The 22,420-nt window shown below is 41.6% G+C and overlaps 1 protein-coding gene across 7 annotated transcripts in view; it reads left to right on the forward strand.

Annotated features, from left to right (window-relative positions):
* Positions 1-22,420, forward strand: part of LOC110983669 (uncharacterized) — a 90,442-nt gene that overhangs the window by 44,658 nt on the left and 23,364 nt on the right. For all 7 annotated transcript variants that reach the window (XM_087135781.1, XM_087135784.1, XM_087135782.1 and 4 more), the window contains 14 exons: positions 7,863-7,895; positions 9,219-9,553; positions 10,092-10,236; positions 10,642-10,976; positions 11,639-11,786; positions 13,967-14,313; positions 16,849-16,996; positions 17,444-17,630; positions 18,826-19,037; positions 19,465-19,590; positions 19,867-20,033; positions 21,061-21,217; positions 21,494-21,656; positions 22,145-22,398. In XM_087135781.1, coding sequence (XP_086991907.1) covers positions 7,863-7,895; positions 9,219-9,553; positions 10,092-10,236; positions 10,642-10,976; positions 11,639-11,786; positions 13,967-14,313; positions 16,849-16,996; positions 17,444-17,630; positions 18,826-19,037; positions 19,465-19,590; positions 19,867-20,033; positions 21,061-21,217; positions 21,494-21,656; positions 22,145-22,398 — 2,757 coding nt within the window. The remainder of the gene's footprint in view (positions 1-7,862; positions 7,896-9,218; positions 9,554-10,091; positions 10,237-10,641; positions 10,977-11,638; positions 11,787-13,966; positions 14,314-16,848; positions 16,997-17,443; positions 17,631-18,825; positions 19,038-19,464; positions 19,591-19,866; positions 20,034-21,060; positions 21,218-21,493; positions 21,657-22,144; positions 22,399-22,420) is intronic.

Below are 22,420 nucleotides of genomic sequence, written 5' to 3' on the forward strand. Positions count from 1 at the left end.
GTATAGTTCATGCCAATGCTGCATTTTAATGGCAGCAGCTAATGTGGTTTACAATACAACAAAGCCTCTAAGTGTACCTGTGTAGATGCCATATCGATGCAAATCCCAGTGTTCTCTTGATGGTTGCAAAAATTTGAATAGTAATTGTGTGGCGTTTCCATGGTGTCCGCATACAAATCACATTGTATTCCCATGTAGAGTAGAAAAACCTTATGGTGTTCCCATGCTGATTTTAAAAACCCCATGGTGTTCCCATGCTGATTATAAAAACCCCATGGTGTTCCCATGCTGATCATAAAAGCCCCATGGTGTTCCCATGCTGATCATAAAAACCCCATGGTGTTCCCATGCTGATTATAAAAACCCCATGGTGTTCCCATGCTGATCATAAAAGCCTAATGGTGTTCCCATGGTATCCACAAAATGTCCCATGGTGATCACTTCAACCAACATTATTTTTTTTGCCAGTCCCATGACGTACAGATGGGGTCCCATGGGCAGCCCATGGGATCTGCATGGGACATTTTTGTAAGGGCGGTGGCATGTTTCATTAATGTAAGGGTACTCGTCTCATTCAGAAGTAGGCTAGCGTGCATCATCATGAGCACATGATCGTTGAATGACCCTCCTCCCAATGTGCCCAACTTCCTGGTAGGCCTATACATGTACATGATGTCATGAGTGCATAGGCCCACATCTATGTACAGTGTGTACTTTCACAAAGGCTGTTCCATGGTAATATTAATGCCATTCATCTTTCACGCAGACAGCAGCGTTTTTATTACCAGGAAAGAAAGAAATGTTGTTCGAGAGTGCTTTGATACAGCTTAGAAATCTTCAAGTACAGATGGAAAATGATTCAAATTTGTAACATCATTTACACAATGAATTACTGCACTTTGGATAATTTCTATCTGCTCATAGAGCATTGCACAAATACAACGTTCTGTTTTTTCTTTTTTTTTTTCTTTTCCCAAATTTAAACAATTTCCTCTTCCCTTTTTTGTCTTCTGTCTCTGTGAATTTCCTCTTTTCTTTTTTTTAAACAAAAAAATGACCCAAGCGCCTAAACTTCCTTAACTGGTTGACAACCAGTTAGTCGTGAAAAATGCATAAAAAGACCACTCAGTCACTGCAAAGCTTGACTTGGTCAACATGAACAAGCTGTCTACCAAACATCAGCCAGGACGGTGCAACTCCAGTTGTCTTGTGCTTTGTGGTGTTCAAAGTGAAGGAGAATTCAGCAACGTGACATACACATCCTAAGTGCGGTGATCGTCTCCCACATACATGTAAGCCCACATCATGCCCTTCAGATTTCTGTTAACTTGCTTGACCCAGTTACTCTGTGGGTGATATGGGGAGATCGATATACAGTTGCTGTACTCCCCATTCTTGGCAGACTGCTGAAAGAACCTTACAGGCGAACTGGGACCCGTTGTCAGAGAGCAACTTCTTGGGAGCGGCCGGAGTGCTAAATCTGCAGAAAAGTTGTTGAACAATCACACTGGCGACCTCTTTACCAAGAAGCCTGTGGATCAGAATGGCCTCCATTCATTTGGAATAATGGTCGACCACCACCAGCAGATATTCATGACCAGCAAAACTCCGTGGCAAGGGACCCATTAAATCAACACTGACAGTCTCCCAAGGGCTATCACAATGTGTTAAAAGCATCAACCCCAGTGGCTTACGATAGACTGGCTTCCTTTCTCAATATTTTGGCATGCGTGAATGAAAGTGCAGACATCTTTGGAAAAACCTCACCACCACAGATAAAGACTATCCAATCGGTGTGCTGTCTTGGTCCTACCAAGGTGACCAGAAGTAGGATGACAGTTACATACCGGTAGTACCACAGATCACAACAACTGAGATGCAACCAGTTTCCACTTCCCTGATAATGATATAGGACTCCATTCTTCTGATGATACACTGGTGAAGGAGACTTTATCACATCAACCAACTTTGGGTAACCCTTCTGTTGTTCCATAACAATTTCAAGATCGGGTATTGGTAGAGGTGGGCCCGTGACTGGTGTTGTACCAACGGTGTACCACGTCCATGTCACGTCTGGTCTCCCATCTCTTCCTTTTACACTTGGGGCAGGAATAATTGGTGAAGTCAGCAGCCTGCCTTGGTCTGATGTGGACACATGCCATGTAGCACCATTTCTGGCAACCATCACACTGAATCCAGTCGATGATGTCATCAGAGGGGTGTAAACAAAGCGAAGCAGCGCAGTCGCCTTATCACTATTATTACCTGGTACAGAAGTCTCATGGACATCTGATGCTGACAGCAGACCATCCACACTATCCGTCATTTGCTGGGCAACTTTGTGATGGACAACACCAACCAGCTAGGCCTCGTGAATACTGGAGAGTGCTTCTGGCACAACACGATGGACACTACGCCGATAAGCGACATCAAAGTTATAATCTTGCAACTGCAAAACCCACCTAGCATGTCTGCCAGCCAGATGGGCCTCACGAAAGAGCCAAGCCTGGTGGTCTGTGACAACCTGAAATTTTTTGCCCTTCAGATAAATCCGCCACTTCTCAAGGGCCCACACGACGGCCAAACACTCCCACTTGGTGGTGCTGTAGTTTCGTTCTGGTGCCTCCACCGAACGGCTAGCATAAGCAACTGAACGCAAGTCTCTGTTTGTCTCCTGACCACACCAAGCCCCGAGTCACTAGCGTCTGTGTGAACAACAAAGGGTCGGCTCAATTCCAGGTATACGTGCACCTGGACCGGCTCTGACGTAAGAATTTGGTTTGTCTCTTGGAAAGATGCAGAACACTTCGGTCCACTACCATACAGCTGTCTTCTGTCTAAGCTGGTTCAGAGAGGGTGGCAAGGTGAGGAAGAAACTTCCCATACCAGGACACCATACCTAAGATTCTCTTCAGCTGTTTGTGATTCCCTGGAACAGGGTAGTCAAAGACTGCCTGGACCTTCTGTGGTGAGGTGCAAAGCCTGTCGCTGCCAGTCGCGTGACCAAGGTAAACCATTGACCTGCATTTAAAGTAACACTTCTGGTGGATCACTGTCAGCCTTGCCTCCCGCAACCTGTCTAGAATTCGACAGAGATCTTCAAGGTGCTGGGTCGGTGATGAGGAAAAGCGGACAATATCATCCAAGCAGATTTCCCCAATGAGAGCTAGCAGCACAATCTCCGTTGGGCATTGAAAACTTGCGGGCCCAAAACAATGCCAAAGGGCAACACTGTAAATTGATACAGGCCCTCTTCACACACAAATGCTGTCTTCTCCCAATCATTGGGGTTTGGACCATCTGTTGGTATCCGCTCTTCAGATCAAGGGAACTAAAGACAGTGGCACCATGCAGAGACTCTAAGATGGAGTCTGTGGTCAGCATCGGGTACGCATCAAGTTTAGTGACGTGGTTGAGCCTTAGCTATTAGTCGATGCACAGCCAATAATTGCCAGGTTGAGATTCAGGGACCATCAAAACTGGTGAAGCCCACGATGAGAAAGAACGCTCAATGTGATCATCACTCAGCATCTCATCCACTTGATGCTTAAGAGACTGTTGCCGGTCAACAGACAGATGATAGACTGGACCTCAGATTGGCTTTGCGGTTCCCTTATCAATGTTGTGGTAGATCAGGTCAGACCTACCCAGTGTCTCCAAAAAGACCTCAGGATACTCCCCAAAGAGGCCGGCTCACTTCCAGAAAGATGTCAGTGTCGGGTAATATTGCTCTGTGGCTGGATCTGTAGTGTTGACGGTGTATCTCCAGTATTGCCTCACTGGGTAAGGGGTCAGGGGTGCAGGAACATCAGTAGGCAGGTTCCTGTCTGTTTCAAGGCTAAGGAGGGGCACTTGAGGCGGGACTTGTGTGGACCGGACTCTATCCAATAAGAATTGTCTTTGAAGTCAATCAGCAACTTTGCTTGTTGAGCGACATCTCTTCCAAGCAGCACCAGCACAGGCAGCATCTGGATCTAATGGAGATTCACCAAATATCCACTCCGGTGGTCTTGATTCTGTCGACAGCAATCCCAGAAGTGTGGAACTCGGTTCCATCCACAATGGTTAATAGTCCTAGGGAGGACCCCGGGGTTACCGCTAACCCCGAGTCAAATGCACAGGTCTTCGCTGATGAGGGAAATGGCAAAACCGGTGGCCATTATAATGCCTTCCGGGACATCCCAACCATGATGCATACATGTAGGCCACAACAGTCGTTGCCTGTCTCAGGTTTTGGAGTCTTGATGCAATTCACCTTGGTCCCCTCAGTGGTATATCTTGACAGTCTTGTCAGCAGACTCGGTCTACTTGACATCACATGCCTGTTTCACTGTTAGTGTTTGCCTTGGCGATGACTGTGGTGGGGGAGGGAGGGGGTAATCTGCCACTTTGTCTCCAAGTTGGCGACACCGGGTGTTGGGTGCACTAGACATCGAACTGTGATTCTGATTAGTGTTCTCAGTTTTTGTGTCCTGTTGTCGGTTTAATTGTTGTTGACTGAGTTGATGGAAGGGTTGGTTGTGATCTTCCTTGGAACTCGAGAGTTGCTTCCGTTTTGCAATGAAGAACGTGTTCCTCAACCAACCCTGCAAGGGTTTGCACGGTCTCAACCTTTTTCTCGTACAACTTTTTTCAGAGAGTGTAACTGCTAATTGTTGACAAAAACCGATCAATCAGGAAGAGGTGTGTTATCCGTTTGAAGTCAGGAGACACCACTGTCTCTTGTTTTGGCACCAATCATCAAAGAAGATAGAGCTCAAGTCAGGCTAAAAGCTCTTTGAAACTCTCTTCTGCCTCTTTGGATGCTATTCAAAATTTCAAGCAATAGGCCTCTGGGGTGAGTTGGTAATGCCTCAAAATTATCTGAACGATCTTGTCAAGCGTCTTTTTGTCCTCTTTAGTGAGTGCATGGAATGCCTTCTGTGCCTTCCCTGTCAAATAGGGCTCAAGAAGGCATGGCCACTGGTCTTCGGTTTCTTTTCTGCAGTAGCCATCTACATCGATGTGATTTATGGTGCACAATTTCACTATGTAATCAGCAGCTGAGGTATAGCTTCTTGTCAGCCACTTGCTGCATCTTGGAACCAGGATTCGTTATTTTGCTTGCATGCAGATTCCAATTCCAAATGATAACGCGAAAGCGAAAACTAAAATCAACAATCAGTGTTCACGTACAGTGTTCACAAATTAACGGCACTCACTCCGATGTCCAGATGTTGCATGTATGTGATGCAGAATCAACAAAAAATCACCTGTTCTAAACAGTGATCCTGCTGACCACGCCAGTGTAACGTCAGTTACAAATTAATGGTTCAAATCACTGCACTTTAGGGTGATTTTCTATCTGCTCATCAATACCATGTCTGATTTATTTCTGAAATGATTGGAATCTCAGTATCCTAACAAAACTGAGCCATCTTGGATCATATCCCATCATGCTCCATCTTCCCATGATTCCCCATCAGCCGATTGTCAATAACTGTATACATATAAATGTACAGGTCATGCCATGTATACAGTGTAATTTCCCGTTACAAATTCCCCAAAGCAAATGCGTAAACTTACAGTGTTGCACATTGAGACAATGAACAAAATCAGGATATGTACAAGAAAGGGGGAAAAAAGTGAAGTGTTGTGTAATCGGAGAATGAGATGTTTATTTTGTGTCAGCATATACACTGCAGAAATGGCTATAGGTATTCCTGTCTGTCTTTGCTAGAACCGTTGATAGTTGAGGATGACTGTCTGCATCTTTTTTTTTCCTATTTCCTTGCTGAAGTTTCAGTAAAAGCAATTTATTGTGTTGTCAAGAAAGTGCAATCCTGTCAATAACAAGTACGTGCACATTACAAGTGCCAAAAGATTCAATCTTTCTAGCCTGATGGTGAACTGGAACATTTAATGAATCTTAGGATGAGAGAAAGACTTGTAAATCAGACATATTGGAAATCAGGGCATCTTTGAAAAGTGCACTTTCTTGATCGTTACCAGGAAGTGTGCTCATGTACATACTCTGATTCATTTTGTGCGATATAGTGATGACACTTGTCATGGCATGTCAGCTTAAGGGTTATTGATTTCTCCAAACAGGTGCACTTGAAGCACGAGGGTACCAGTACCTCTTGGCTTGGAGACTGCACATTCTGTTTAATCTATTAGTTCTGGGAAAGGTTGCTTGAAATTGGTAGGAGTTAAGATCAAAGTATCACTGCTATGTCACCTGGAAACAGTTCTGGTTGTTAAGATTACAAGTGGAGTACCCCCCTCACCCCACAAAAAAGAAATCCATGCCTTGTGGTTTCAATAGTTAATGGAATTTGTCAGATGTTGAAGCGTTTAGATGTTGATCAAATTTGATTTCTCTCAGGAGTAAAAGTCAGTGCTATGTTGCCTTTCAGTTAGAGTAGGGCTGAATCAGTGCCAACTTACTTGTATATGGAATGCTTAGTTGAAATACAGAGGCTCCAATTTTAGTACTGTGATCACATTTTGAAGTCTGGTTTACCACGGAAAGCTGTGAAGGAGGATCAGCCCAAAGCACAACTGTTGGTTGAAATTTGTCAATGGAATGTTCCTCAAATGAATGGGTCAATGTGTGAGGTGTTTTAAATGTTAAATATTAATTAATGCCAGCAAGTTGCTACCGATGAGATTGTATGTTGTGAATGCATAATCTCATTGAGACATTTGAATCATGCGTCATTTAGTCTAAGTTCCTGTGAGAGTATGACTCACGACTTATTACTGAATAAAAGTGTACCTGTGTCTTGGCCGAACTCGCATCAAATGTAGCACTCAACTGGAAAAACCTAAATCAACACACTTGTTCTTTAGAAGGTGACTCATAGACTTCTGATAAATTGATTTAGGTGGCTCCTAATACATTGCACAGTGTTAGAAAAGGGGAGAGATTTGTCACAATTTTTCCTAATTCCGAATTTTTTCATCAGGGTTTTCCGGGTCTTGGGATTTTTCAAACAATCTCAAAATATGGATAATTCTGAGTTCACCACTAAAGTGTTCACTAATTATGTAAGAAGTTGATATGGACATGAGAAATATTGTAAGATGTGCCACTAGGCAGGCACAAACATGTATACCATGGCCCCTATCCTGCTGTTGGGACCTCAAAACTTCAGGTGCTGTTGGGACCTCAAAACGTCAGGTGATTATTTGGGGATATTTTATATTTCTCCCATCTCACTCGTGACTAGAAGCGCTGTCAACAACATACGTGTATGTGGATTCTCTGTTTAACAAACAGACCTCACTGTTCAAAACATAAGGTTTCAGTTCTCAGAACCTTATAACTCACAAACGAAATAAGCTTCCATGTTACTGCAAACCTTTGTTCATGGCTACGAGTACCAAGCAAACCCCTCAAGTCCAATCTTTGTTCATTTGATCGGCACTTTTAGACTCAGAATGCAGAATCAAATTTGCCGTGTCACTTCACACCTGGCGCAAGATCATCTGTGTCATTGAATTTCAGTACAGTGAAACAAACAAACAAACAAACAAACAAACAAACAAACAAACAAACAAACAAACAAACAAACAAACAAACAAACACCCCCCAACACCCCAACAAACAAACAAACAAACAAACAAACAAACAAACAAACAAACAACCCAACAAACACCCCAACAAACAAACAAACAAACAAACACCCCAACAAAGTCAATTTATTTGTCTCCAACTGTGTTACGATGTTTCTGTCAGTGACACTGTACTTTGGATGTTTAGAGTATATCTACCCTGAATTCAGTACAAAAAATCATATTGTAAAGTCAAATTTACGTGAATGTGATTGAAAAATTATTTTTTTGTGTTGATTTGTTTTCTTGTTTCTTTCCTGTAGTTTGCGATGCCTACCGAACTAATGCAATTCCTGGTGAGTAGTGTCTTACTGAATATCCATTAATGAATGGCCTATATTCATACAAGAAGGTCCTTCCTCACAGACCTTGCACATGATTACATTCACCTCTCTTCTAGTAATGGCTCTCTAAACAGTCCCTTGCTCAAGTTCAAACAAGGTTTCCTTTAGACGTATCCATCACACGCCTGAGTTTGTAATCAATTAAGAATTTCCTGCAAAGTGCTCTGAAGAAAACTGTCCCAAAGACAAGACAAATTGTATTTGCACAGAGCTTAAATCTTTCTGCAGTACAGTTGCAGGCTCAGTCATTTTTCAGCATTTTGAAACTCTTCTTGTAATGGCACGCTTCAGAAGATCTCATACAAAAATGCTAGAACCCGCTTCACTAGATATCGTTTTGGGCAGCTTTAGGAATGTTTATACCTTGTTTGTGTTCCTGAAATCAAAGCATTTATCTCCTGTGCCATTAGCCTGCTGATAAGTGATGTTGGCTGACATATTCAGCTGTACCATCTTTCTCATCTAGGTGTCCTCTGCAAACAGATTGTTTGGATCATAGACAGTTGTCTTTCAATCTGGTAGTATTAAAACTTAATTGAAATCACCCCTATTCAGCCTTCACTGACAAAATTCTCATTAATCTGTTTGGGTCTCACTTACGGCAGGACAGTCAAGCATCAAATTTGTTCCATCAGTCTCACTTTTAGTTTGGTATTATCTTGCTCTGACCCTAAGAAATTTATGACATTGTGACCAATAGCAGATGTGCTGTCAGTATACCACTTGTAGGGTTGATTGTTTTGATACAAATCCTTGACCATTTCAACCAGTTGGAACCTGTGGATGAAAGGAATCAATTTACAGAGCAGAGCACATGGTTTTTGTGATATCTCAAAAAATCATAATTCAGAAACTCTGCAAGATTTGTTTTGTAATTATTTGAGGCTTTATGGGGAAAGATGCAAACAATTTACAAATCATAAGGAAAGAAATGAAGATTGGAAAATCTTATTACCCCTCAAAATTGTGTCAGATGCTACCATTGTTATTCTCATATACATGTACATGTGTGATAGTTATAAAGAAAAACACCCCTGTTTATTTTGGTACAACCTTATTTGCCTTTAACTTACAATCGTATTCATATTAAAATTAGACTAGCGTCACCAATATTCGATTTCGGGCGCTAGCTCATTCTTCATTTTCCGGAGACGTTCTATTAATAGGATTTATCCCATCTCTGTTCTTTCACAGTTGGAAGCAGTAAAGTAGTAACATTAAACAAAAAACTAACCTCAAAATTAAAATCCAAATCCCAATATTTACTTGCATTAGATGAGTGTCCTCTTCAATTGGGAATGGAAGATGGCACCATACCGGACTCCAACATCACAGCCTCAAGTTCAGCTGACCTTGATCATCTGCCGCATCACGGCCGACTGGGGGGTTCCTCGTACTGGGAGCCTGACCAAAACGCTACCGGCACCAACCACTGGCTACAAGTCTGCTTCCCCTCGCGCATGATGATATCGGGGGTGATAATGCAGGGGGGCGGGGAAGGAGAGAAGGCAGGGTGGGTGGAAGACTTTGAGCTGGATTACTCGCAGGATGGCATCATCTGGTGGAAATACAGGGACTTCCAGGATTTTCATCTTGAACCACTTGTGATGGTGAGCTTAGATATGATATAATTGCTCCAATGTTTTGCCCTGTTTACAGAATGGAAAGTGGTGACTGCAGTACAGTATACTGTGCAACATTGTGTCCGTCATATATAATTGTAGCAGTGGCCTTCCACAATAACAATGGTGTCCCACAAAAGGAATCACAGGCACTACATGATGGCTTACTTCAGACCTGACCATGTCAGCTAGTCAGTGATGGCTTACCTCAGACCTGACCATGTCAGCTAGTCAGTGATGGCTTACTTCAGACCTGACCATGTCAGCTAGTCAGTGATGGGCCAATGATTGGCCAGAATGTGCAATCTGAAAACAAGAGCTAAGGTTTCTAATATAAAGCTGTATGGCTTGCTTTCAGTGTAATCCCACAGAAATCAATTCCTCTTCTCTGTATGTAAATGGCCTTACTTGTTGTTCCTCATTTGTAACACTGAAAATGATGACCTCAAAATACCATATGCCTAACCTCCAAGATACTTGTTTAGACTTGATCATTTTTATCACGATGGCAGTTTTTGTTTTTCAGGAGTTCCGGGCCAACGGCGAAACAAATTGTCGCCGCCCAATTGTTCTTCCCACCCCTGTCAGAGCCACTTGCGTCAGAATAGTTCCCACCCTGTGGAACCACGCTCTCCACCTACGTATAGACCTGATTGGCTGTCTAGACAATGGTTTGTTCAACACTTGATTCAGTCTCTTGACTTACGAAGTACCTTGTTGGATTTTTTGCCCCATCGTTTTCAAAAAAATCATTTGCTTATTTACAGTTCAATAGGCAAACCTTCCTAGCCATATTTGTGGAACTGTGGGATACTTCTGTTTTCAATACTTGCTGGTATATTTCCTACTATACTAGAGTAATACTGGAGTAAAGACTTGTTCGTACTTCAGTCAAAGCAAAAAAAGATTCATCTTCCAGAAAAGCTTGTTATGAAGTTGAAATCATGTTCACTTTTGCATATTTCAGTGCTACTTCTTCCCATGACATCAAAGAACTTGTCACTTTACCTTCAATCTGTGTATGAATTGGTTTGAAGCTAATGACCATTCGGATGTTGTTTTTTTTTATTCAACAGATTGTGACACAGTTTTGGGATTGTCAGATTATCGGGTATTAGATTCTCAGATCACATCCTCTAGCAGTTTAAATGAGACTAACGCAGCCAAAACTGCACGGTTGAACCCACTGGGCCGGCAACAGAGTACCGGCTGGGTGCCACACAACAGTGACCCCCAGCAGTGGCTCCTGGTTGATCTGAGAAGCAGTTACGACATCCATGCTATTGTGACCCAAGGGTGTGGCAACATAGCATTGTGGGTAACCTCATTCAAGATGTATTATACAGGGCCCGTGGATGACACCTCCAGTGTGGAGTTCCACCCCTACTTGGACCAAAATGGTGCTGTAAAGGTGACCCTCAGATCTATACATGGCCTTTATTTATTTCATCTTTCTCTATGCATCTGTTAGATTTAATAGGGACCATCAAAAACTATGCAAGTACGTATACTGGATTTGCATGATTGGCAAATAGAGTTAATTAGTCGCATCACCAGGATTCTATGAAACCTACCAATATACGTGTGCACATGCATACGTTTTGATGTGAAATGCATATTGCTTATAGCATGTTAGAAAAGTCTTTTTAAATCATGACTAATGACTTGTAAGGGACTTTTCCTGAGCTGAGCATGCATCTCATAAGCTGACATTTCTAATGGTCGTTGCTGATTATTTTTGAGATTGACTGCTATAGTGACTTGCTAATAATGTGTTGTTTCTTGTGTTTGCATAGATTAAATTATTCAATTTGGAATCCAGTCATACAGCTGGTAGATATCCAGACTTGAAATTTGTATCTTAAAGAGTAGATTTATTGCGTTTTTCTTGTTCTTTTCCTTCCATTTTTTCCAAGGGGGAGCATCCCTTGAAACCAAAAATTGAAAAATATTCCCCAAATTCTATTTTACAAACTCTCATGCCAGTACTTTACATAACTTTGCCCATTCAGCTCCAAATAGCATTGCCCAGGTTTTGACAAAATTTGCACGAAATTTGTCACTGATTTGCAGAAATTCCTGGCCAATTCAGATCAGCACACCATCATCCGTAATGAACTCCTGCCTAAGATCATGACTCGCTACATCCGTATCCACCCAGTCACCTGGCATCCGGAAGGCATCGGTCTGCGGTTGGAACTTGTTGGTTGTGTGTACCGCTGTAAGTCATTTTTTGAAACTCACTTGATAAAGAAATTTCTAAGTCTCGGTGAAATACCGGTAATGTCTGGTTAGGACCCATTTCAAAGTCAAGCAGAGATGGAATTCTGAGAAAGAACAAATATCGAACACGTTGGATTATGTTGAAAACAAAAGCACGATATGACTCTGTTTTAAAAACCTGAGTGAGTTCTCGTAGGTATTTTGCTGAAACCTGTGTTCTGGCCTATCAGCAGTCTCATTAGGTATAACATCATGGACTGACAGGCATGGTTGAGCACTTCCTTATTTAACCTTTAATTCTTCTCTGGGGCACCACTGTTACTGTAGAAAGTTAGTAATTTACATATGAAGCAAGTTTCTACCTTGGGTATAAATTTCAAAAAGAGGTGTGCAACATATTGTTTTTTGTCAAAGCTTTCTGTTCCTGCTTTTCTGTGTATTCGTCTAGGAAATAGTTTGGCTGTGATCTCATCAGAGTTTGAAGTTACTTGGTGTCAAAATGGTTGTTTCTGTCGTCAGTGGTATAATGGCGAAGAAGCATGCCTGAGTCACCACATATTGATCAGTTTTCACTGAAGTTTATCATGCCTGAGTCTCCACATATCGATCAGTTTTCACTGAAGTTTATCATGCCTGAGTACTAATCAGTTTTCACTGAAGTTTATCATGCCCGAGTCTCCACATATCGATCAGTTTTCACTGAAGTTTATCATGCCTGAGTCTCCACATATTGATGAGTTTACTGAAGTTTACTTTAGTTCAATTTTTTAGTTCCAAAAACAAAAGTGTTGAACTGTAATGTGCAGTCAACTACAAAGTGATGAATTGCCTAGTTGATTTATACCGAGGACTGTTACAGCTTGTGAGATACATCAGTTATAGTGGTGCAGTAAATAAGGGGGTCGCCATTTTTCATAAGCACACGTAGACTGGACCCTGGGGTTGAGGGTTAGAGGACCTCCTCTTCATGCAAACTGGAATTCTCAACTCTGATTGGATGATCTATGGCAACATACAGTGTGACATACAGGTGTGCAGCATGGTCCATGTCAAACCTCACGTAATGCACTATTCTTACTCTATGCAATGTGCTATTTTTATGTCAAAAACAAAACACACAATTTCAAAATTTACTGTAAATTCAAAGGTGGCGCATTTGTGCGCACAGGCCCCTATAACATCGTTACTGCTCATGAAGCTTGCTTGAAGATAATTTTGTTATAGCGCTTGCACTCATGTGATAACTAATAATTTATGCTTTTGGAGCCGGAAGGAGGTCCAGAAGAAGAAGAATTTTTGTGTGCTCGTAAAAAAGAAATTGAGAAAATGCAGGGCTGTTCAGTTTATCCTCTCGTGCATAATCGTTTTTTAAATTTGTTGTTTGCTATGTTGGCAAGGATTTATATTGTCAAGCAATATTTTCTGGTTGAGTTGCTGCATTTGTAAGTGACCACTGGACATCAAAATTATGATGTGTCTTCCACGAGCTTCCCCAATTCCAACTCAACACTTCTTCCAAGAGGTGTATATTACATGATGTACCAGCAAGAAAAAACAAAAGCAAAAAAGTGGACCACAAAGCAGATGTGGTCAAGGATAGTGATGTTTATGGCCTCTTGGTCATGGCTTATTACTCAGTCCAAACAACTAGTGATTAGATCGCCCTTGTCTTTTGTTAAATCATTCCATGCCATGAAGAGTGGCATAAATGCCAGCCCAGTGACCCCCACATTCGTGATCAGTTTCCTTGAGTTTTGCAACATCTATATCAAACCATCAACTATAATAATTTTACATGAACCAATTAATACAAATGATGTGCTCACCCATTGACTTGTACACATGGAGGAATTCCTTGTGTCATATCACCGGGGATGTTCAAACACGATCTTTCTACTTCTGTATGCAGTTCTGGGTAAACTCCATCGTCAAAATTGCTGAGAAAAAGACAATTATAAATATATGATCCTTTCTTATTCAGAATTAAATAAGAGATGGGTAACTCTTTCCAAATATTACAAAACCCCAAAATTGACCTTCACTTTAATACGACTTTAAACCCTCAAAATAGGAAAGAGCGGGATTTGACTTGACACTAATTTATGCAATTCAATGTGGAATAATACCATTAGCTAATGGCTAATTTTGTCAAAACGTTTCATGTGTTTTAATTGGCAGCTTGTCGTCAGCGTCTTGGCATGGAGTCAGGAGTGATCACCGACAGTCAGATCTCGGCCTCCTCCTTTTTCACCGACAGACCCCCCACCAATGGACGCCTGCACTGGGAGTTCCTCGCGGCTTCCAACTCCAAAAGATATGCCTGCTGGGGTCCAAAGCATGAGTTGGGCTTGGCAGAATGGCTACAGGTTGATCTGCTGGTCCCTCACACCATCACTGGTGTCATCACGCAGGGAGCCGGCAACTCCTGGAGGTACTACTGGGTGGAAGGGTACAAGATTCAGTGGGAGAGTCCCTATGAGGAGGGAGTATATCGCACCTACAAGGACCTGCAGGGAAGGGACATGGTAAGTGATTAGGTTTTCTATCTGTTAAAAGATTTGTTGGGGATGCTAATGGGTTCTATGCTAATGTTTTGTTGCATCAGGCAGTGTTCGTTCCAATGCGCTTTCTAGGGAGTTAGAATGTTCCAGATAAGCCTGAAAGCCAGTTGTTTGAAATGTGAAGGACTTGAATGTGACACAGCTATGAATAGCTTCCCTTTAACACCCAGTCTTGAGTCGGTAAGCACTGGAATGTGATACAGCTATGAAAAGCTTCCCTTTAACACCCAGTCTTGAGTCGGTAAGCACTAGAATGTGAAACGGCTATGAATAGCTTCCCTTCAACACCCAATCTTGAGTCAGTAAGCATTAGAATGTGACACAGCTACGAAAAGCTTCCCTTATAACACCCAGTCTTGAGTCGGTAAGCATACAAACATTTGGCAAAAGCAATTACAGAACAGTAGTGATACCTTAGTGAAACAATCCATCGTGTGCTCACATAACGTCCTCAGTCTCATACACCACTTGCTGTTTGTGGACATCTTTTGTGCTTAGGTCCACACAAAGAATGCCATACGTGTCTGACATGTACAATAGTTATCTTCCAACCATGTAGTGGAAGGAGATCAATATAAGGGCCCAGTGTTTGTTGTTCTTATTCAGTTCGGGCAGTATTTCAAGACAGCTTTAGAAGGTTTGTTTTCAAAAGGGAATAAATTTGTGCTTGACTGGGTCTTAAACGTTTGTTTGGACATGACTAACGACGTGACGAATCACTCTGTACTATGTCAAAATTATGTATCGCACCTTTGTCAACCTTGCCTTAAAATTTATCCGATGCCATTAGCAAGCAGTGTGTGATATTGCTCTAGGAAGTTTGATTTGACATGCTTACTTTCTTCAATGTGTCCCTTAGGACATTAACACTTGAGGTTACCATCCACACTTTCTGGCGTTCTCAGTTTTGACATGAAAATGCTGTCTTTGCATCCATAATGCCAAGAATGAACAAACAATTACTGCCTACATGAAGTTGTCTGTGAGCTGTGTTTGAATAAATTCCTCACATACTGACAGCAACCTGCTAGTAGCCTCCCTGGAAGTGGTGCAATCATCAATGTCAGTCATCAGTGACTGTATAAAAAGTACATTGGTAACAAGATTTGGCATTTTAGAAACGGTCAGAATGATGGTACTGAAGAAAATGGAAAAGATGCGAGGTTTATGTATCAGAAAAGTAATCAAGTCGATAAAACTCTGCCCCAGTGGCAGTCAAGGAGTTGCACCGTCTTCCACTGTGTTTTCCTACCCATAATTCTTTTTCTCTGGGGTGAGCAATCCCTTACTGATGACGAGACAGTCCTTTACTTTTGGTGTGTACCTAAGTGGTATGCTCCCACGCAATGTTTACTGAGGCCAAATTGCACATTCCTCAGCTATAAACACTTTCAAGAAAATAAGAGCTGCGCTGTCTGTCATCGTCAGTTTCATTTCCTAGCTTACTGGTCTGTGAGTTTATTATATTGAATGGCATAAGAGCCAAACAGGTCGGAATTAAGAGCATTCTGTATTCAGCATTTTGACCTTTATCAAAGATGTGACTGGATCCCTTCAGATTGATCTTAAAGCTGAAGTTTAGACAATTCTGTTTCTGTTTGCCCCACAATAGAACAAATTGAGCTCTTTGCTTTGATGTGTCATCATCCATTTTGGTAGCCAGATAGAAACGAACAATGGGTGGTGAAAAATGTTGTGGGTTCCCAGTGATTCACACGGTGCATGATGCTCTTGAAATGCCTTTCACTTGAGTGTTGCTCTGGCGACTTGTGACATATTTTGTTTTGGCTGGGTCACAAATGCTTGATCAAAATTAATAGTTGAGAACAATGGACATCAAGCTACATACTTGCAACCTTTTCTGCACGTGCTCAGTGTACATTTTCAATGCAACACATTGAATTTAGGCAGGTATATTCAAATTCAACATAAAGGTGGATATTTAGTTTTATGAGGAATGCAACCAGGGCCCAATTTCATTAAGTTGCTTAAGCACAAAATTTGCTGAAGCGCAAAAACCTTGCTTAAAAAACAAAGGTTACCAGCACAAAATCTACGTGATTGTCGTGTTAACCAAACAATAGATGAATACCATTCCGAAGCAACATACATCACATGGAGTTTGGGCTGGTAACCTGATTTGTCAAGCAAGGTTTTTTCACACTTAAGCAAATTTTGTGCTTAAGCAGCTGTATGACATTGGCCCCTTTTACTTACCACAGCAAAAATGACAAAAATGACATTGAAATTTCAGAAATCATTTGGTTGTGGAAATAGAGCATTTAGGAGGAGTAAAAGGAGAAGAAAATAACTGTTCAACTTTTTTGGCGGGGGGATCGGGTTTTGTTGAAGTAATCTTCAAGTTCAGAGAAGCGCCTTGTTTCAATTTTTTTTCCAACTTCAGCTTGACTGAGTGCAATTCTTCACATGAGATGTGAAATGTTTGGGCTTAAATTTCTGTGTCACAAGTTCTTCTCAAACGTGTCATGTCTGTCGCAGATATTCCCAGGTAACAGTGACCAGAACTCTGAAAAGCGCAACGACCTTGATCGACCCTTCATCACCCGACAGGTGCGGATCATATCCCATGCGTGGCATAACATCACAGCCTGCTTGCGTGTGGAGTTTTTGGGATGCCCCTTACAAGGTATCGTTTTTGTGGCAGGATCAAGACTTCTCGTTGTCGTTATCTTCCGTTCAGCAAATCTGATGTTGTAGTTTAGCCAAGCATGACGCATACTCACGAGAACATGCTGATTGATTCAATCAGTGAGTTACATTTACCATTGGTGCTTTATACACACACGTAGAAATACATGTAATCATGGAACCGGAAGTTAACACGCATCTTTTGTGCGTGCCCGATAGGAGCCCGCGATCGTGGTGCATCCCCATGTACGACAAAGTCACTTATGAACCAGATATGCTTTCTTCGCTGAAAAGTCGTACAAGTATCGTTGTCATAGAAACAACTTTTCTGGTGGTTTCTGTGATTTTCTGTAGTATCATCCTGTCCTCCCCTAATCTCATCCTGTTTCGTTTCCTCCTCTCTGCTCACCGTTGTCCTTCCTTGACACAAACATTTTGCGATCAGGCAATGGTAGGATATGCGGCAGCCTGACGCTAGGCGGTTACTGCCTGGGTTCCATCAACAACCAAAGCCCCACGGCCTGTCAAGAGATCTTCAGCGAGGGCAGTCACCCGCTGATCATCAACTCCCAGGAGCAGCAGAATAAACTCTGGGAGAAACGCAATCAGTTGCTGATTGAAAACCAGCACAGGTATGAAAGTGTGACTTATTTTGATTTTTTTTAAGGGCAACTCGTATAAACAAAAGCAAGTGCTGTGAAGGAGACTTTCTGGTCACTGATTTACACAGCCTTTATACATCTCAGATCTGAGGAATACCAGGGAAGGAAGAGTTTAGCCTTCGGATCATTTGTGGGGGGGCACCAGGAATTTGTAGGGGCACGTCACCCCCCGGCCTCCTTGTGGCTACGCCACTGGTTAGAGGTGGAAGAAAAACCCAAGAGGAATATTCCCTAACTCTCTTACTATTGAATCATTTAATACCTGCAAGTACATGTGAAGCTACAAATGCCAGTCAGATGAATGCAAGGTTTGAGGAAGATCCTCACAGGGCCGATAATGAGGAAGGCTGGTCCTAAATTGCGTTACATTTGAGTTAGAAAAGAAGGAAATAGGAACCAGGTTTGCTTTCTCAGTAGATAGGAAGATTGATATAAGCCATGTCTGAATGGCATGGCTACGGCTTCATCCATCTCCCATAGACTCGTGTAATATCTCTAGTCATAGCCGAGTCATTCAGATGCTGCTGTAATCGTGAAGATCCCACAGTCAAGCTTTCGTAAGAATTAATCCCACTAACCTGCCTGAATCCAACAAGCAAGTGCATGCTTTCAATGATCCCTTGGGATTTAGGGTTAAAGGTATATCACGCAGGCAGTAGCGATCATTGTAAGATGCAATGAAAGCAAGGACTGAGTCGCACGCTTACAGGGAAGAGTGAGAGATGAAGTAACTGTTCACTATACTCCCAACTGATCAAATGCAAAGACACCTACAACTAGAAGGCTTGTGTTGCTGGCAATTCTCAAGAGACCTTCACATGGCTTCTCTATGCCACCGTACTTTGGAAGATCCCAAGAAAGGTCCAATCGGCTTTCTTTTCATAGCTCATTAGATAAGTCCCTTGGTTATACACATACCCAATATAGGAAGGCGAACCAGTACCCTCATTTGTATATTTGGAATGACTTCAGGTACCCATTTTGTGATTCAAGCCGCAAGTTTTTAGCCTAACTTTGATGTTGTTCATGACAGATAATTAATACATCAATTATACTCAGTAGTCGATTTCCAATATATCGATTAACAAATGTGTTATTGATTGACTGTATTCTTACCATTGCACTCATAAACATTCATTGTTTGTAATCTTCTACCTTCATCCAGGTATCTGATTGGCTTAAGATTTCGCCACAGTGATAAGACTTACCAATGGGTAGACGGAACTCCGCTTACATACAAGAACATCCGTTGGGTGTTGGATAGTTACAATCATTCCGTTGATTACTGCGTTTCCATGGATTCTGAGGATTTATTTTACTGGAGAGAAGAGGAGTGTGTCACTGATCATGTGATGCAGGCACAGATATGTCAAATCGGTAAGAAAGCTTCAATGTTAAGAAACACAATGATTTTAAATGGGTTAGGCTCTTAGCAGGGCTCATGATCTTGGGACTTTGCCAAGATCACTGTCACCGTTGAGATCCCTTGAGACCATCAAGACTGCACAAGACCATCACAAGATTAACCTATGTCCCCCAGCCTGGATTCAAATGCTGTTTAAAGGAACAGCACCATAAATATCCCATAATGTTTGTGCTCGTCCTGTTTTCCTGACTGCCTTGTGAGTGGTCTTTTACAGTGGTATTAACCACAATACCACAGTCCAGCAGAAGCAAAACGTCTAAAACAGCACCACAGATGTCAACTGTTAATACTCTGAATAACAAATGCATTTTATGAAACAGTGTTTGGTTTCCTAGAAGTCTTTGAGAGGAATGACCTCTTTTCTCCCATTACGTGCAGATATCGATGAGTGCATATCTGTGGATCATGGCTGCTCCCATGAATGCGTCAATGTGCTGGGCTCCTACTACTGCGTATGTCCACATGGTTTTCGTCTCAATGAAACAGACCTCAAGACATGCACAGGTGAATATTACAAAAAAATTTCAACCATCATTCGGCATTTCTCCTCTCAAACATGACATAAATTTTGTGGTATTCACACTTCGATGGGTTAGAAATCTGTTAATCAGCTCCACCAATAGAGTTTGCATTTTTTGTGTCGTTCAGAATTTCATTTTGTAGTCTGCAAATACATGCTTCACATAATGGGTTGAAATTTATTAATGACAAGTATAAAATTCCGAGTGTCTTAACTGATTAGCTTGTCCAACTCTATGCATCTTGAATGTTTGTCCTCAGATCCTTGTGAGTTCCAAGAGCAAGACATTGCCCCAATCCATTTTGAGGACAAGGGAGACAGTTGTTATGGCACTTTTTCTCAGGATGCAAATTGGACGGAGGCGTCGACAACATGCAGTAGCATAGGCAGTCATCTGCCGCAGGCTGATGACAACGTATTCCTTTGGGTAAGATATTTTTCCCTCAGCCATTGTCAAGATCAGTTGATTTCTTCATTTTTTTTATCTTGCCTGAAATGCACTAATACAAAATCTTCTGCTTGTACATTTCTCATTTTGTTGTGATAACCTATTTTCAGTCCTGCTGATTTTCCCATTTTTTAATAAAAACAGTATTTCAACTTTTACAAACAAACCTTAGGATCTTTGCATAACACATGCCGTTTGGGCAGTAAAAACATTCATACCATCTTGTAGAGCAGATAGGAATGTCCTTTGTAATTACTTTGGTTAGAAGGTCAACAAGGCGTCTGCCTCACCAGGCAGCTTCAAACTGTGTTTAATTTCCCAGCTCTCACCAACTCCTGTCCTAGAGTACACATCTTAAAAAAACATGAGCATATGGCATGTAGTGTGTGTATATTTGAGGAGGAATTAGTCATATACAGTTGGCTCTGCTGGCAAGTTCTGAGCATTGCATGTGTCAAATGAAATGCACGAGGTACAAGTGCCTGGGCTTGACTTTTGTCTGAAGGTCAACTATGTGTCTGCCTCCATTGCACAGAGACTCAACAAACTGGTGTTCTTCCACAGACAGCTTCAATCAAATTTGCATTAAATTTTCCAGCTCTTACCAACTTCTCTTGACACTGTTTATCCTGCTGTTATCACATTAAGGGTGTCTAGTCCTTTGCAGTAGCCATTTGTCAAAGACAATTGCCATGTACTGGCAAACTTTCCGATGAATGCGATCCATTCCGATGATGTGTATAAAATCTACATTTATGTAGAATTGTGTATGATTTAATGTGCACTTCACAGAATTTCTACTTTTTGGAAGACTTATCTCATTTATTTTTGCAGTTGTAATACAAAAGTTAATTGCAGTAAATTTTCATCTCTTCAGTAAAACCTCTTGTACTCTGACGTGTATTCAAACCAATAGGATTGTCCATCTTTATTTCTGGCAGTTTTGTTTGGATTTTTTTCTTATATTCCAGGAGTTTCAACCCATTTTTCTCTTCCCTGTTCTCAGTTAGATACAGCACACAGCGATGAGTGGTTGTCATGGGTGCAAGCTGAGATGAACAGTTCAGCCAGAAATGAGTGCCAGGCTGTACGAACAAACAACAACAGCATCATGGTTGAAGACATCCTGTGCTCTGAGGATCTACCCTTTATCTGTCAAAGAGGTATACCTTAGATGTTTATAAAATGCACACCATAAGAGACAAAATGTGTTTCAGGCTTGTAGTGGAGAAAAATTCCAACAAATAAATACAGACCAAAAAATGAGTTTTAAAGTGATACTTAGACCAATTCCTAAATAGGTCACGTTTATGTTTACGAAAATGAAACCTCCAAAATGTTTTCAGAAGTTCAGCTACCAGTGTCTCGCAATGTTGAGTTCTTGTCAAGAGGGGTGCCGTATTTTAAACCAGTCTCTACAATCATACCCACTTTTTCAGAGTATGAAGATGTGAAATGCAACTCGCTGTGGGCTTCCAACACCACCATGGTTGAGTCCACATTGTCAGAGGGGTACATACAGTCACTCAGCTATGGCCCTTGGTATGATGCAGGCTCAACATGTACAGTCCACATAAGAGGACCACAGGTCTACAAAGTCAGGTAGCCTACAAAGTTACTTATAAACACGTAAAACTAGCTAGACATATCTACTGAGCTATGCCTTTTAGATTTTAAATTTCATACATTTCTGTATGTGAAGTACCAAAGAGATGCTAAATACGAGGAATTGGTGAAAAACTTGGATTCACAGCCAACTGGTCAAAGTCAAATGTGGTGACTGCTGTTATTAATATTTTTATTGTTACCAACATTGGCAGTACAAACAAAATAAAAGTTTCTAAAAATCAGTTGGTAAAAGTGGTCCTTGGGGCAGAATCAAATCAAATCACATGCTAGTCTTTTTCAAGTGCTTTGTATGTTGCTTATAGCCTGATATCAAATGACTGCATATCTTGTTCACCTCGACCGAAGGCTACTGTACCTTTAGTTAACAAAAAAACCCACAAAATAAATGTGACAACCTTAAATGTTTTCATTTTACCAAAGAAAAGTTGCTGAAGTGTTTCATTGTGCAATTTTTGTTTCAGATTGGTCATCTCTCGGATGGCTCTGAGAAAAGAGACACTGGACAACAGTCAGATCTCCCGCTGCGTAGACTCACTAGAGATCACCGATGACATCCCTAGCTATGGTCTCTTCCCTAGAGGGCGCTATTGTGGCACACTGAAGGACGTGGAGATCGTAACTCGTTCAAGCGACGTCCGGGTCATGTACACCATCGGCCAGCTTAGTGCCAACATGCCACGGGAACTTGGCTTTGTGGCCAGCTACAAATTCATCAGTAGGAACTTTCACTTTGCATT

Source organism: Acanthaster planci, linkage group LG04, assembly GCF_054643075.1.
Source record: "Acanthaster planci isolate LZ-2023a linkage group LG04, COTS_SCS, whole genome shotgun sequence".
Lineage (NCBI taxonomy): Eukaryota > Metazoa > Echinodermata > Asteroidea > Valvatida > Acanthasteridae > Acanthaster > Acanthaster planci.